The 11,706-nt window shown below is 37.9% G+C and overlaps 4 protein-coding genes across 4 annotated transcripts; 1 reads left to right on the forward strand and 3 right to left on the reverse strand.

The window, feature by feature from the left end:
• Window positions 1-1,131: 1,131 nt before the first annotated feature.
• On the reverse strand, window positions 1,132-2,887 carry LOC107227301 (charged multivesicular body protein 6). Its single transcript, XM_015668409.2, has 4 exons — window positions 2,709-2,887; window positions 2,485-2,594; window positions 1,952-2,382; window positions 1,132-1,776 (listed from the first exon to the last, which is right to left on the reverse strand). Exons 1-4 carry the CDS (start codon window positions 2,772-2,774, stop codon window positions 1,727-1,729), a joined length of 657 nt encoding a protein of 218 aa, XP_015523895.1. The 5' UTR covers window positions 2,775-2,887; the 3' UTR covers window positions 1,132-1,726.
• A 107-nt stretch (window positions 2,888-2,994) lies between these two features.
• LOC107227324 (THO complex subunit 5 homolog) lies at window positions 2,995-6,311 on the forward strand. Its single transcript, XM_015668436.2, has 11 exons — window positions 2,995-3,207; window positions 3,300-3,437; window positions 3,526-3,740; window positions 3,856-3,931; window positions 4,027-4,212; window positions 4,319-4,451; window positions 4,536-4,775; window positions 4,858-4,960; window positions 5,070-5,271; window positions 5,344-5,644; window positions 5,724-6,311. Exons 1-11 carry the CDS (start codon window positions 3,112-3,114, stop codon window positions 6,038-6,040), a joined length of 2,007 nt encoding a protein of 668 aa, XP_015523922.1. The 5' UTR covers window positions 2,995-3,111; the 3' UTR covers window positions 6,041-6,311.
• LOC107227295 (dynein regulatory complex subunit 2) lies at window positions 6,067-8,212 on the reverse strand. Its single transcript, XM_046741592.1, has 5 exons — window positions 8,067-8,212; window positions 7,372-7,962; window positions 6,894-7,286; window positions 6,673-6,822; window positions 6,067-6,564 (listed from the first exon to the last, which is right to left on the reverse strand). The coding sequence occupies exons 1-5, from the start codon at window positions 8,208-8,210 to the stop codon at window positions 6,376-6,378; spliced, it is 1,467 nt and encodes a 488-aa protein (XP_046597548.1). The 5' UTR covers window positions 8,211-8,212; the 3' UTR covers window positions 6,067-6,375.
• On the reverse strand, window positions 8,212-11,684 carry LOC107227321 (switch-associated protein 70). Its single transcript, XM_015668431.2, has 9 exons — window positions 11,276-11,684; window positions 10,991-11,110; window positions 10,710-10,916; window positions 10,491-10,606; window positions 10,156-10,279; window positions 9,735-10,076; window positions 9,449-9,650; window positions 9,209-9,364; window positions 8,212-9,098 (listed from the first exon to the last, which is right to left on the reverse strand). The coding sequence occupies exons 1-9, from the start codon at window positions 11,372-11,374 to the stop codon at window positions 8,833-8,835; spliced, it is 1,632 nt and encodes a 543-aa protein (XP_015523917.1). The 5' UTR covers window positions 11,375-11,684; the 3' UTR covers window positions 8,212-8,832.
• Window positions 11,685-11,706: the final 22 nt, after the last annotated feature.

Below are 11,706 nucleotides of genomic sequence, written 5' to 3' on the forward strand. Positions count from 1 at the left end.
CCCCAACGATTAGAAAAACAAACCCGCATAAAAATGTACATACATTCCGACTGGACTATCTGTGCAAAACACGGCTGACAATTAGATGGTGATAACAACAACATCGGGGTGCAATTTCTCCGACGAGAGGTAAACACGACAGAAAGAGAAAGAGAGAGAGAGAGAGAGAGATATATACAATAACAATTACGCGAATACGTAATTGAGTGTGAAAACAGAATAATAATCGTAAAGTACCTTATTTACCGTGTCCGTAATTCTCCTCAACTTCGCTCAATTGTTTTCTCAAACTTTGACGTAGTTTTGTTAGCCGAATATAATCGGACAATTGTGCTCACAGCTCAGAGATATGAGATCATCGAACCCAGAAACTTTGAAAACAGTCGCGTAAAAACAACCAGCGATCTCGTGCTTGGATCATCGAATGACGATCGATATGTCTGATCGTTCTGCGACGAAAACTTGCCATATTTGAAAAAACGAATCAGAGAGACAATTCAAGAGAAACATGTTTTGAAAGTTTGGGTACTCCATTGTAACTGGAAGAAAAATTGCAGAAAAGATACAATAATAGCAAATAAAAGTTTGATAACTTGAATACTGATGTTGTAACCAAACAACTATAATAGAATTCTCTTTTTTTTTTACATTGTCTTTTTTTTTAGATAACAATTGTGCTTGTCTTGATAACTGGAAGAGACAGCGACTATCCGCGTGATTTCTGAGGAATTTCGTTTACCTGCACGTCATTCACATAGTTAAAAGAGAATGAAATGTTTAAAGTTGTAAATTAGTTAGATGATAAGGTGATCCTCTTTGCGATTGCGCTGAGTATGAAATTGGAATTATTTATATGTTCAGTGACGCAATCAATTTGATGGATGAAAATATGATTATTTGTGGAAAAATATAAACACCATCCATGTGACAATTGAGAGCTTAAAATGATTACTATTACACTCAATGAGAGAAAAAAAAGTCTCAAGTAACTCGGTAATCGCAACGTGTACTCTCGTCTGGGTGAGAAATAACAAATAATATTGTTCATCTCTAATCTGCAATATTTCTTATTGAGATAAAACGCAGACCTGCAATAGTCTGCGTTCTACCAAAATAAAAAGTGGCTAATTGTTACGTTTACAATAATAATGTGAAAAAATTTATTTAACGGATGCACAATGTTGTCGTTAACAATTTGATATTAGGTATACAATTCGAGTCACACTCACAGAAGCATGACACTAAAGACATTTTGAATTTAAGTCAGATACCTAAACCATATAAACATAACTCTGATATTTGCACTCACGCTTCAATATTTGTAATCCAATTGAAGTTTTAAGACTTTGGCGATGCGATCCCGAAGATGAATTGAAATTTAGGTGGATAGATCTATGAAATCTATTTTTTTGGTTCATTCATCAGACTACTAGCTCCATACAACTAACAACTGTACAAAAAGCACTGTACATATATACACACTCCGGCGGTATTAGTAGTGGCTTCCACCCACTGCACTCGGTACGTACAAATTTCACTTTTATCATAAGTTTGTCAATGGAAATGGGCGTAAGATGGAGAAACTGCACGTAGCATACACTGGGCGCAGTCAGTGGAACACGTCACAGAAGAGATTTTTTTTTTCAAATAAAAGAAGTAAAATGTATACATCTAATAAATCAAGGAATTAATAAAAATCTGTGTTTTACACAAATTGAATTATCATTCACGCTTCCAATGGCACTGCCTCTCGTATTTTTTCCTTCCTTGGTGACTCTGCAAACAGTAAATATAGACAGCATACGTCAATGAACAAGGTACACAAATATACTCCTATAATTTATACAGCAATGCATATTCCCTGGATTGCTGGTAACGATAAGACATCTTTGCATAGCTGTATGCAATGGCAACTGAAGATTGATTGACACAACAAGGAAGAAGAATATACCTCTTTGCTTGACCGGTTCATCCGTGGGAACGTCAGGCAGAGAAACTTCCTTTGGAACTTCAGGAATCTTCGTTTTTTCTTCTTCTTTATCTTGTAATTCCCTATCTTGGGCCAGCAGCGCCTCCAGCTCAGCCTCCGCCTCTCCTTCGTCCTCGTCTGACAGCGTTCCACTGAGCACATCGTCTAGCTCTTTTTGTTTTTCAATTCCTTCCCTGGTCTCATCCATCACTTTTTCGATGTCTTCGATCGACAGAATATCATGCAGCTTCTTCAGGGCAGTATTTCCAACTTTGAGCCCATCTATTACCTTCAACTCAATTTGCGCAAACTCCAAATCGTGCATCATGTGTTCCAGATTTTCGAGCTGACCGTCCGTTTTGCTGAGCAATTGTTCTTGGAATTTCTTTTTGCGAAGTAGCAGCAAAGCTCGGCTGAAAATCAACGAAGTACATGAATAATTTTTTACCTTGTATTACCGCCATTACTGAGAAATGAAGAATCATAACAGAAAAAAGCGACGTCATATACTCAACTCTTTCTTTCCATCATGAATTAATTGTTTTGCTATTTCACGCTCCTTTTCGATGCTTTGTTCGATCCGTTTTTGATATTGTTTTATCTTGTCCCTCGTTTGTTTCAGTTGCTGAAATGATATGCAATTGTGAACTATAATTACATAAATACGTAGATTTGATGTGTCAAACCCATAGCAGGTTATATTAGGTTAAAATTCTATAGTTTTATTTTTTATACGAACCAGCACAGCCTTGTCTTGTTCAGTAACTCGACTCTGAGGCTTTTTCTTCGAGAAAAATATTCCCATTTTTTTTCTATTCAATGTAAATTAAATATATCTAATCAACTAGTTAAAAAATTTTATCGCGACTTGACACTTCGCAACTGATGCGATAACACGTCCTCAAAACATACGATTTCGAGATTGAGCGGCGAATCGAGCCGCAAAATTGACCGCTAATACCATCTTGTGGGGTATTGGTGAACTAATCCAGGGTCTACAAGCCGCTATTTATATTCATTGTAGTTCCTACTTGTCGTTTTAACTGATCGAAGGTAGTAAACATAACCTCGATTGATCGTGTGAGTCATAACCGGGATTTAGACCTTTCAATAATTATTATTCGTACAGGAATCTTGAGAGAATGGGTAAAGAAAATGAAACTGAGTCCACAAAGAAGCGAAGAAAATCCGTGACTACTGGGGTAACGACTCCAGTCAAGGATGCCGATATGTACAAGGTTAGGTTTCCGGCAATATGATAAACCCATCGAATTCATAACAATCTTGGACCCATAAAACTTAACACAAAATTTATTTTTCCTTTGTACAGGTAATAACAACTTACGAAGAAAAGGAGGCAATGGATCGATCGCCTGCGACGGATTCAGAGAATTTTTTGTCGATGTGCGAAAATATTCGAACATTGATGGATAAGATAGCAAAATTGAAAGTAAACAGCGAGGACAGTGTTAGTAACGTACCTGGCATTTGAATGATTTAATTCATGTGGTTATTTCTTGTTTAAGATTGAAGAGTGATTTTCATCTCATTTTCAGGCGAAAGAAGAGATTCGTGAACTGCAGATTCAAACATCACTCGCTTTCATTGAATTGAAAAAGTTAAATAGAATGGAAAAGTTCAGAACAAAGTTCGCAAGGGACTCCTTAGTAGCAGCTAAGAGCAGTGTAGATAGCAGGCATTTGCATTTACAAAATCTACTTTACGAGGTCATGCACCTCAAGAAAGAAGTCGTCAAATGCTTGCAATTCAAGTGAGTTCAAGTGTACCTGATTTCAACATAAATTTCCCACAGAAATTCAATAGAAAAATAATTTTTGGATCTTGCCATTAATACCTATGCTCAAAGAATAATTATTTCTGCCCAGATCAAAAGACGAATCTATCGAACTTGTCCCAGAGGATGAATTTTATAAAGAGGCACCTGAGTCTGTCTCTAGGCCAGTAAGTTCTACTATAACTAAGGTTACCTTGAAGTATAACCTTATTACAAATTATTTTGTGAACCATTACGTGATAAATTTTTTCTAATTCAAAAGGAAATTACCAAAAACGACCCTCACCAACTACGCTTAGCTCGTTTGGAGTGGGAGTTGATGCAGAGGAAGCAGCTGGCTGCGTTGTGCGATGAGCTTACTGACAGCAAGAAAGGAGTGGCTGCCAGTATAGAATCCAAACAAACTCGGTTGGATAATCTCGCACCCCAATTACGTACAATTTTAGAGGTACGTCTGCCAGACCTATGCAATTTTTATTCTTTCAACGAATTCCAATATTATTCCAGCCTCCGGGTACAAGTATTCTCATGTGAATTTTTTTTCATTTTCACAGGCAAGTAAGCCACTTCAGGAAAGTCTTGGCCTACCATTAGACAAAATACGGCAAGAGCATCAAAAGGCTGCATTATTAGCCTCACCTTTGTATGTTCTTTACGCAAAGGCGACTGCGTATCGAGATGCATATGGTACGTTCACTATACTCTGCAACCAAGAAGTTTGAAAGAATTTTTTCGAGCAATGATCATTCATGTGTTCTCTATTTGCTTCAGATTCCTCACTGCTCGTGAGTATAGAAGGAGATGATGATGATGCCAAGAGGGTCAACAGCCAAGAGGGGTCACAAGACTCAGACTCTGACCAAGACAATCAAACAGATGGGGTTGTAGAAGAAACACCAGTCCATAAAAAGAGACACCACAGAATGTCGAAAGAAGCTAGACTGGAGGAAAAGAAACTTAGACTATTGCAGAGACATCCATTGAGCGTAAGACTCGTAATGGTTTTCAAAAGTGAGTTTCGGACTTTAATCTCTACTCATGCAAAGGAATATTTTATGGTAGAAATTTATTGTTTGATACAATTTTTGTACAGGTAACACCAAACTGACGCTAAACTTCTTTTATATGAGCTACCTGAATGTGGTGACATTAGATGCCACACTGGATACCGAAAATCCAGGTGGCGTTAGTGCAGGGTATGACATATTATTAATAAGTACTCTAAGAGTAAACCAAAATGTTACTTACAGAATTTATTATCCAGAATAACTAAAATTTATCAAACACTGATTGTTTCATTGACAGGGATATGTTGGTGTCTGATTCGGTACTTCGAGAGTTATTCCCTGGTGATTTGGGTCTGGAGAGCCCAAATCCAGCTAATCATTACCAATTATGTCGGTATGGCTTGGGCCCCTTTCCGTCTCTGCAACTAGGCATTCCCTATAACTGGGCTCAGCGCATGGCTGGGCTGCGGTTCATTACGTCGGATAATGCTAAACAAATGGTTGTATATTGAAATTTGGAAACACAAATAGAATTTAAATCATTCTTAACTAATATGTTATGTATTTTACAGGTGGCAGTCAATCACGGATTGGCACAGGACAGTGTGGAATGTGTTCTTAAAGAGATAAAACGACGAGTGAAAGCACGACTTGAGCTCTGCTCTGAAATACGCCAATTGGAATCAGGGAATCTCTCTATTTTTACCGATAGTAGTGATCCAATGCCATGCAAGATAGCTACTGTGCTACACAAGTTCAACACTCTGTCCTGGAAGAGTTACTCAAGCTTTGACAATACGCCCCCGTTCTATCAAAAAGGCCTTGTATCACCGATGGATATTTTCTATGAAGCTGTACTACGCAGAGAGAGCAGTTAGTATCAGTTCTTGTCTTCTTAATAACTGCAATTTTATTATTGTCAGTATATTAATTACGACGCGTTTCATTCCAGGTGAACTTGTCGCTCATATAGCCATCAAACCTGACTATCCACGAGTACCACCAATTTTCAGCATCACTCTCAATCCTACCGTTCCAGCATCCGTTGATATCCTGAGGGATATTGAGCGAGAAGTAAATGTCATGTGGGAAAAGCCACCAACTTTATCTGCACAATTGCAGCGACTGAGAGCTTGTTTTGATATTTATCTTGAAACAGAGGGTATAGTTCCTCAGGAGAAAATATTCTTTCATCCAGTCAGAGGCAGGACCAGGGCGAGGCCTTACAAATATTTGACTCTGGGTGGAGGAATTTTTACCCATCGATAGAAATTCAACAGTTTTTCCATTCTTGGACTGTCACAAAGTACAAATGGCCGATTAACTTCAATCAACATAGCTCTACACTTGCAAAAACGTGCGGTATTTTCATTTGAATCATGTTTGAATGAGAAATTCACACTTAGCGTAAACGTCAGTTAAGAATAACAAAACAAAAAACGAAAAAATTATTCCAAGATAGGTGAAGTAACTGGTATCTAGATTTACACATTGGAATAAAATACGTATACCGATCTAGATTTCATATTTGTGTGCATCAATATTTATATTAAAATAAATGCGAAAATCTAGACCAATTTGAAATTTTCTTTAACTAAAAATGTTTAAATGGCTGTATGAGGTCTCGCAGCTGGCATTCTGGCTACAGTAACTAGATACACACGCAAGTTGTGCCTCAAATGCCTGTTTTCCTGCAACGATTGTGCACGCTCTTTCCGCATTAAAATATTCTCTGCCTTCACTTCATTAAATCGCTTCCAGAACTTTTCCATTCTGTCGAACGGTTCTGTCACCTGGAAGAAAATGTAATTACTTGATTTGCAAAAATTGCTAACTCATCTACGATTATAAATCTCATTTCCCCGAGACCCTGATTCTATTTGAATTTTATATATTATTACGTTTTCTGTGCCCGTTTTCTCGTAGCAATGTAATAAGTCGTTATCTTTATTAGAACACTTGTCAATCCCATCTCGTGGTTCTTCTAAGCTTGAACAAAGTTGACTGAGAAGCTGCAACATCGTTCCTTTTTCCAGAATTTTATCCAATTCCTACGATCAAGAGTAAAGAATAGGCATAAAAAATTGTACTTACATCTTAAATCACCAATAGTGAGATTTACCTTTTTCACTCCATTGCTTATAACACTGAGTTTCTTCAGCCGAATGGCGTCTGTTATTTGCGCCATTTTTATTTTGGATCTCAGATCCCAAATCGCTTTGTTCAGCTGCTCCAGCTGTTGTTTCAACTCCGTTATCTGCTCCCCACGCTCCCATGCCAAATCATCTAATTGTCCTTTGGTAATATCGATTGTGTCTAAGAGCTGGGATTGTTGTTTAGGAAACATAGCTGCTTCTGCCCTGACAGCATCATCCTGTTCCTTCAAGTACTCATACTGCTTCCTTTTGTTTTCCGTCAGCACTTCATAGTCTGTGATTGTCGCAAGCAGTTGGGACCACAGATTCTCCATATTGCCCACAACACGGTGCCTCAGTTCCATTATGTCTTCCTCTTTCTTATCGCATCACATGTAGTTTGATTATTGTTTCATAGAAACCTTCCCAATAATTTTCCTAAAAAGAAATGTGTGACTTACATACCGAATGCACGATGGTACGTGTGTGGATAGCATTCTGTGACCTTGTTTTTTCTAAGCTACTCTCCAGACTTTTGTTCTGTGCAAATATAATAGTGTCTTGTTCCTTACAACTGTTCTCCAGTTTATTTTTAACTTCAGTCAATTCTACCGTGCCAATGTATTCAAGTTCTCTGAGTTCTTTCACATAATTGTCATGCAAATAACTCAATCTCTGCTTGTGTATGCCTGAAATATACGCAATGCGACTCATTGTTAAAATATTTATGGTCAACATAGTATTGTCTCCTCTGAGCAGAAATGTGATATGCATGTGTATGAGTATGTATATCTTTAATTCACCTATGAATTTATCAATCATCATGATGTGAGCCTCTTGTGATCGTCTGTGATCTCTGTCAGATAATTCTAACTCGTCGTAGAGTTTTGCAATTATTGAGTTTTTGGCTTTCAAAGTACAGTCGAAATTTTGCCAAAGGTGTTTAACGTCCTGATACAATTCCTTACACTTTATTTGACGCAGCAAATGACGCCACTGTTCGTTTATTTTCGCAGTATTCAATCTTGAGAATGCTTCTTCATGCTTAAGTTTATTCTAAACACACAGAAGCTCGTTATTCTTTGTTATAAACTTGCTTGCGTCTTTTGAATGGTAACATGTAACAATAATCTACTCATAACTGTAGAATTAAATTTCACCTTTGTAAAAGCAGCGATTAATTGTTGCTTGCGCCTCTTGGCTTCCAATTCTATTTCCGCTCGATGTTGCAAATATCTGGCTCGCTCTTCATCGCTCATACGCGATAATTTCGATGCCTTGCCCTTTTTCTTTTTTGCAGGCATATTCAAAATTTATTATGTACTGGGTAAGTAAGTTAAATTCACGTATACTTTGGGAATTAGACCAAGCAACTAAATTCATTCCACAGACAGAAGAACTTAGCCGATTGTGTTTGATCAATTTTTCAACAGTCACCATGGAAATCAACAATACTTGTGATTCATCCATATGCGTTTAAAAGTTGTTATATTTTGTTTTACTGATTCATAATGCAATTGATAGTTAAAAATTTTATTTAATATTTTACCCTGACAGATATAGTGAAGTTATTATAGGTATGTATAAAATATGTATTTCTCTGTGTATATCTAATTTGTAAATAGAGAACAATCTATATTCAAAATACTAAATAATTACAACACAGCTCTGAATATGAAATGTAAATTGAAAATAAAAATACCCAACATTACTTATGAGTATATTAATACATTTTGATAAAATACAAATAACAGAACTAAAAATAACTGATCTAACGACCAAAACGCTACCCCTGGGCACCATGTTATCAAACCGGCAAAGGATCAAGATAAAGGATGATTGTTATTACTACGTTAGTTATTAATTAGCTACAGGAATGGCAATCAGTTCATGGCAAATTTTAGGAGGAATTTTTTTATACGGCGTTTACGTTACTGGGTGAATGTCCTCCTGTGTGGAAGTAACCCGATCTTTTAAATATTCTATTGCATCAGACCTTTCCTTACTAGTAGGAATCATGCTTTGAGTACGTCTGATTCGTTCTCCACCTCTCAAAGGCCTGGTTACAACAATTTGCGCCTCTAATAGTATTTGAGCTCCTTCAGCTTGTCTTACTTTTTCCCGCACAGACCTCAGCTCTGCGTCGAGACCCTGTCTTTCAGATTCTAGCTGCTCAAGTCTTGCTGCTGCTTCTGTAAAGACATTCAGATTTTCATGAAGTCAGGCGCGCTATTTGTGTTTCGTAAATAAAATGTTATGTTTTTATTCACTCGAAAGAATTTGTCAAGAATCGCGGTATTACCCTGTAATTTTAGTTCATTTTCTTGCTGTTTCTGTTCGAATTCAAGGCGCTTCAATCTTTCTGATTCAAGGAGCTCCTGTTGCTCTTGTTGTAGTTTTTCTAGCTGCTCTCTCCTTTCCCATTCTTCTTTCAATACTCGAGCTTGAAGGTTTCGAACTATGCGAAAAATTAGAGATAAACTAAAAAAAGCAATCAGAGCCAAACTAGTTGATTAGGTAATTGTTGAAGAGAAATTAATACCTATCTCTTCATCTTGTAAGGCTTGCTTCTCCTCCTCCAAAAGTCTTTCAAGTTTTAATTTGATTTCTTCAAGCTCTTGTACCTTGGCTCCTTCTTCTCTAGATAACGCCTCCAGCTTTCTTGCTTGTAACTCTGCGGCAATTCGTGCTTGGCGTTCATGCTGCAATTCCATCCCCGTTTCTTCCTTCAGTTGTTTCTTAGCCTAAGAAAAATCACATATTCCATCACAATACTCACTTTCAATGTGCTGTCAGTGCCAGTGTAAATTGTCTTTTAATTTATTTACCAGCCGCATGGATCGTCTTTGCATCGCTAGAGACCTTTGATAGCCAATTCTGTCTCCAGAATGATCAATGGCAATTTGTAGTGCGGCTAACCACTGTAATCTGCCCCTATGATCATCAGCGACCAGTTCAAGTGCCTTGTTGTCTGGTGAACTTAGAATAAACTGTTTATCTAGCTTTCCAGAATCTTTAACAGCATCAGCCCAACAGTTTACATTTAGGGTTATCACTCCAGCAGGATCTTTCTGCTGGGCATCTTTGTAGTAAGTCAATTTTCCCGGCTGAAGGACAAACCAGTAGTATCGCATTGTTGGCAAGAGAAATCCTTTCTTGATCAGATATCCCTGGAAAATTAAAAGACTTAGTTATAGGATCTCTGAAAGATTGATATTTCAGAACTTGATCGCCTTAGCGGTGCCTCACTTTTTTGATGACGTCATTAACATAGATCTGGTAAAGGTCATCTATAGCCTCAGCTACAGCAGCTGTGTCCAAAGTTCCTCCACCGCTGTACTTGGACTCCAACACTGCCAGAAATGTGGGGAATCTTTTTGGAAATACGTTTAACTAAATGCTACATGGATAAGACAAGGAGATCCTGCTGCTTTCAGTCTGAAAGTCTTTCAACTTTAGGTACAGTGATTTTTTACGATAACTAAAACCAAGATAAATGTGAACAAGTATTTCTGCATTTGATTCAGAACACAACTTCGTTTATGAAACGCATAACATGCAGACATTTGCAAAAGAGGAATTACCTGAATGCAGTCAACGCTGCAGATAATTCGGCAAAGTCTGACGAGTCCCAATGAAGACCCAATGATGTCACGAGTTGGGAAGATATTTGAGCTACCTCGTTGCTGTGCATGGTTATCTATTACGAGTAAAAAAACCTCAGATTAAAAAGTGTTAAGGGTTTTAGAATAAGATCTGATTGTTTGGAAAGTAAGGGAGTAGAATTTTTTACGATGACTTACGAGATACGATGACTCTGCGTTATGTGTTCCCATCTCTGCTAAAAGACAGAATATTCTGAAGAGTTGATAAATGCTGCGATCTTCAAAGACTCTGTGTTTCTGATCTGCGTACGCTTTTCGAGAAACAAGCCAGCATATCTCCTCGATGCGTTCTTCAAGAAGTCTGCAGGTTTGCATTGGTGTTGCATCAGAAATAGAGGCAAAGACCTGAGATGGATAAAATGACTGTACCGACAAATGATGACGATAATAATAAGAATAAGTATAGTGACAAAACTTACTTCATTCTGTAAGTAATATAAAAATTGATCGAACGTCAGCCACTGGGTGCTTCGGTAATCATCGAGCCCCTTCTCAACCCCATACAGATCCATCAAGGTTCCAAAGTTGGCTGTCAACACCTGAAGTGACATGTGAAAGTGTCGTGAAAAAAGCCACACCCTCAAACATAAAGTTCTAAGAAACTTCACGGTTAAGTAAACAGCTTCAGCATTATAATATTTACTAATCACGTCATACGGCGTGCGTTTGTCAACATTGTGAGATACGCTCGAATTCATACGCACCTTTAATTTAGATTTCGCAACGATACCCGGGGTGTCACCTTGCAGAGCGTAAAACGCATGCCAGATGCTGTTTGTCAAGTTTTTCAACAAATACGCCATAGTTTATCGGTAGCGCTGATTCAACAGGTAGCTTGGAAGAATCACATCCTCGCCTAACAATAAGACCGAATGGGACTTGGTAAAACTGCAGAGGAATAATGACTGGCTGACTGGTGACTCGACACTACTCCTTGCTTTATCTGAATTCCAACCTTCTCCCTTCGCATACATACAAGCCCACATATTACGCACGAATATGGGTATGATATTCGCTACCACTGTCGGCTCGCGCCGAAGCCTATCGTGGGATTGTGATACGTTCGCCTCTGCGGAAGAGAATGAAACTAGGATTGTTGAATCAAGTCAACTAGCGGCTGTAATCAAGAATGACC

This window comes from Neodiprion lecontei, chromosome 5, assembly GCF_021901455.1.
Source record: "Neodiprion lecontei isolate iyNeoLeco1 chromosome 5, iyNeoLeco1.1, whole genome shotgun sequence".
Classification (NCBI taxonomy): Eukaryota; Metazoa; Arthropoda; class Insecta; order Hymenoptera; family Diprionidae; genus Neodiprion; species Neodiprion lecontei.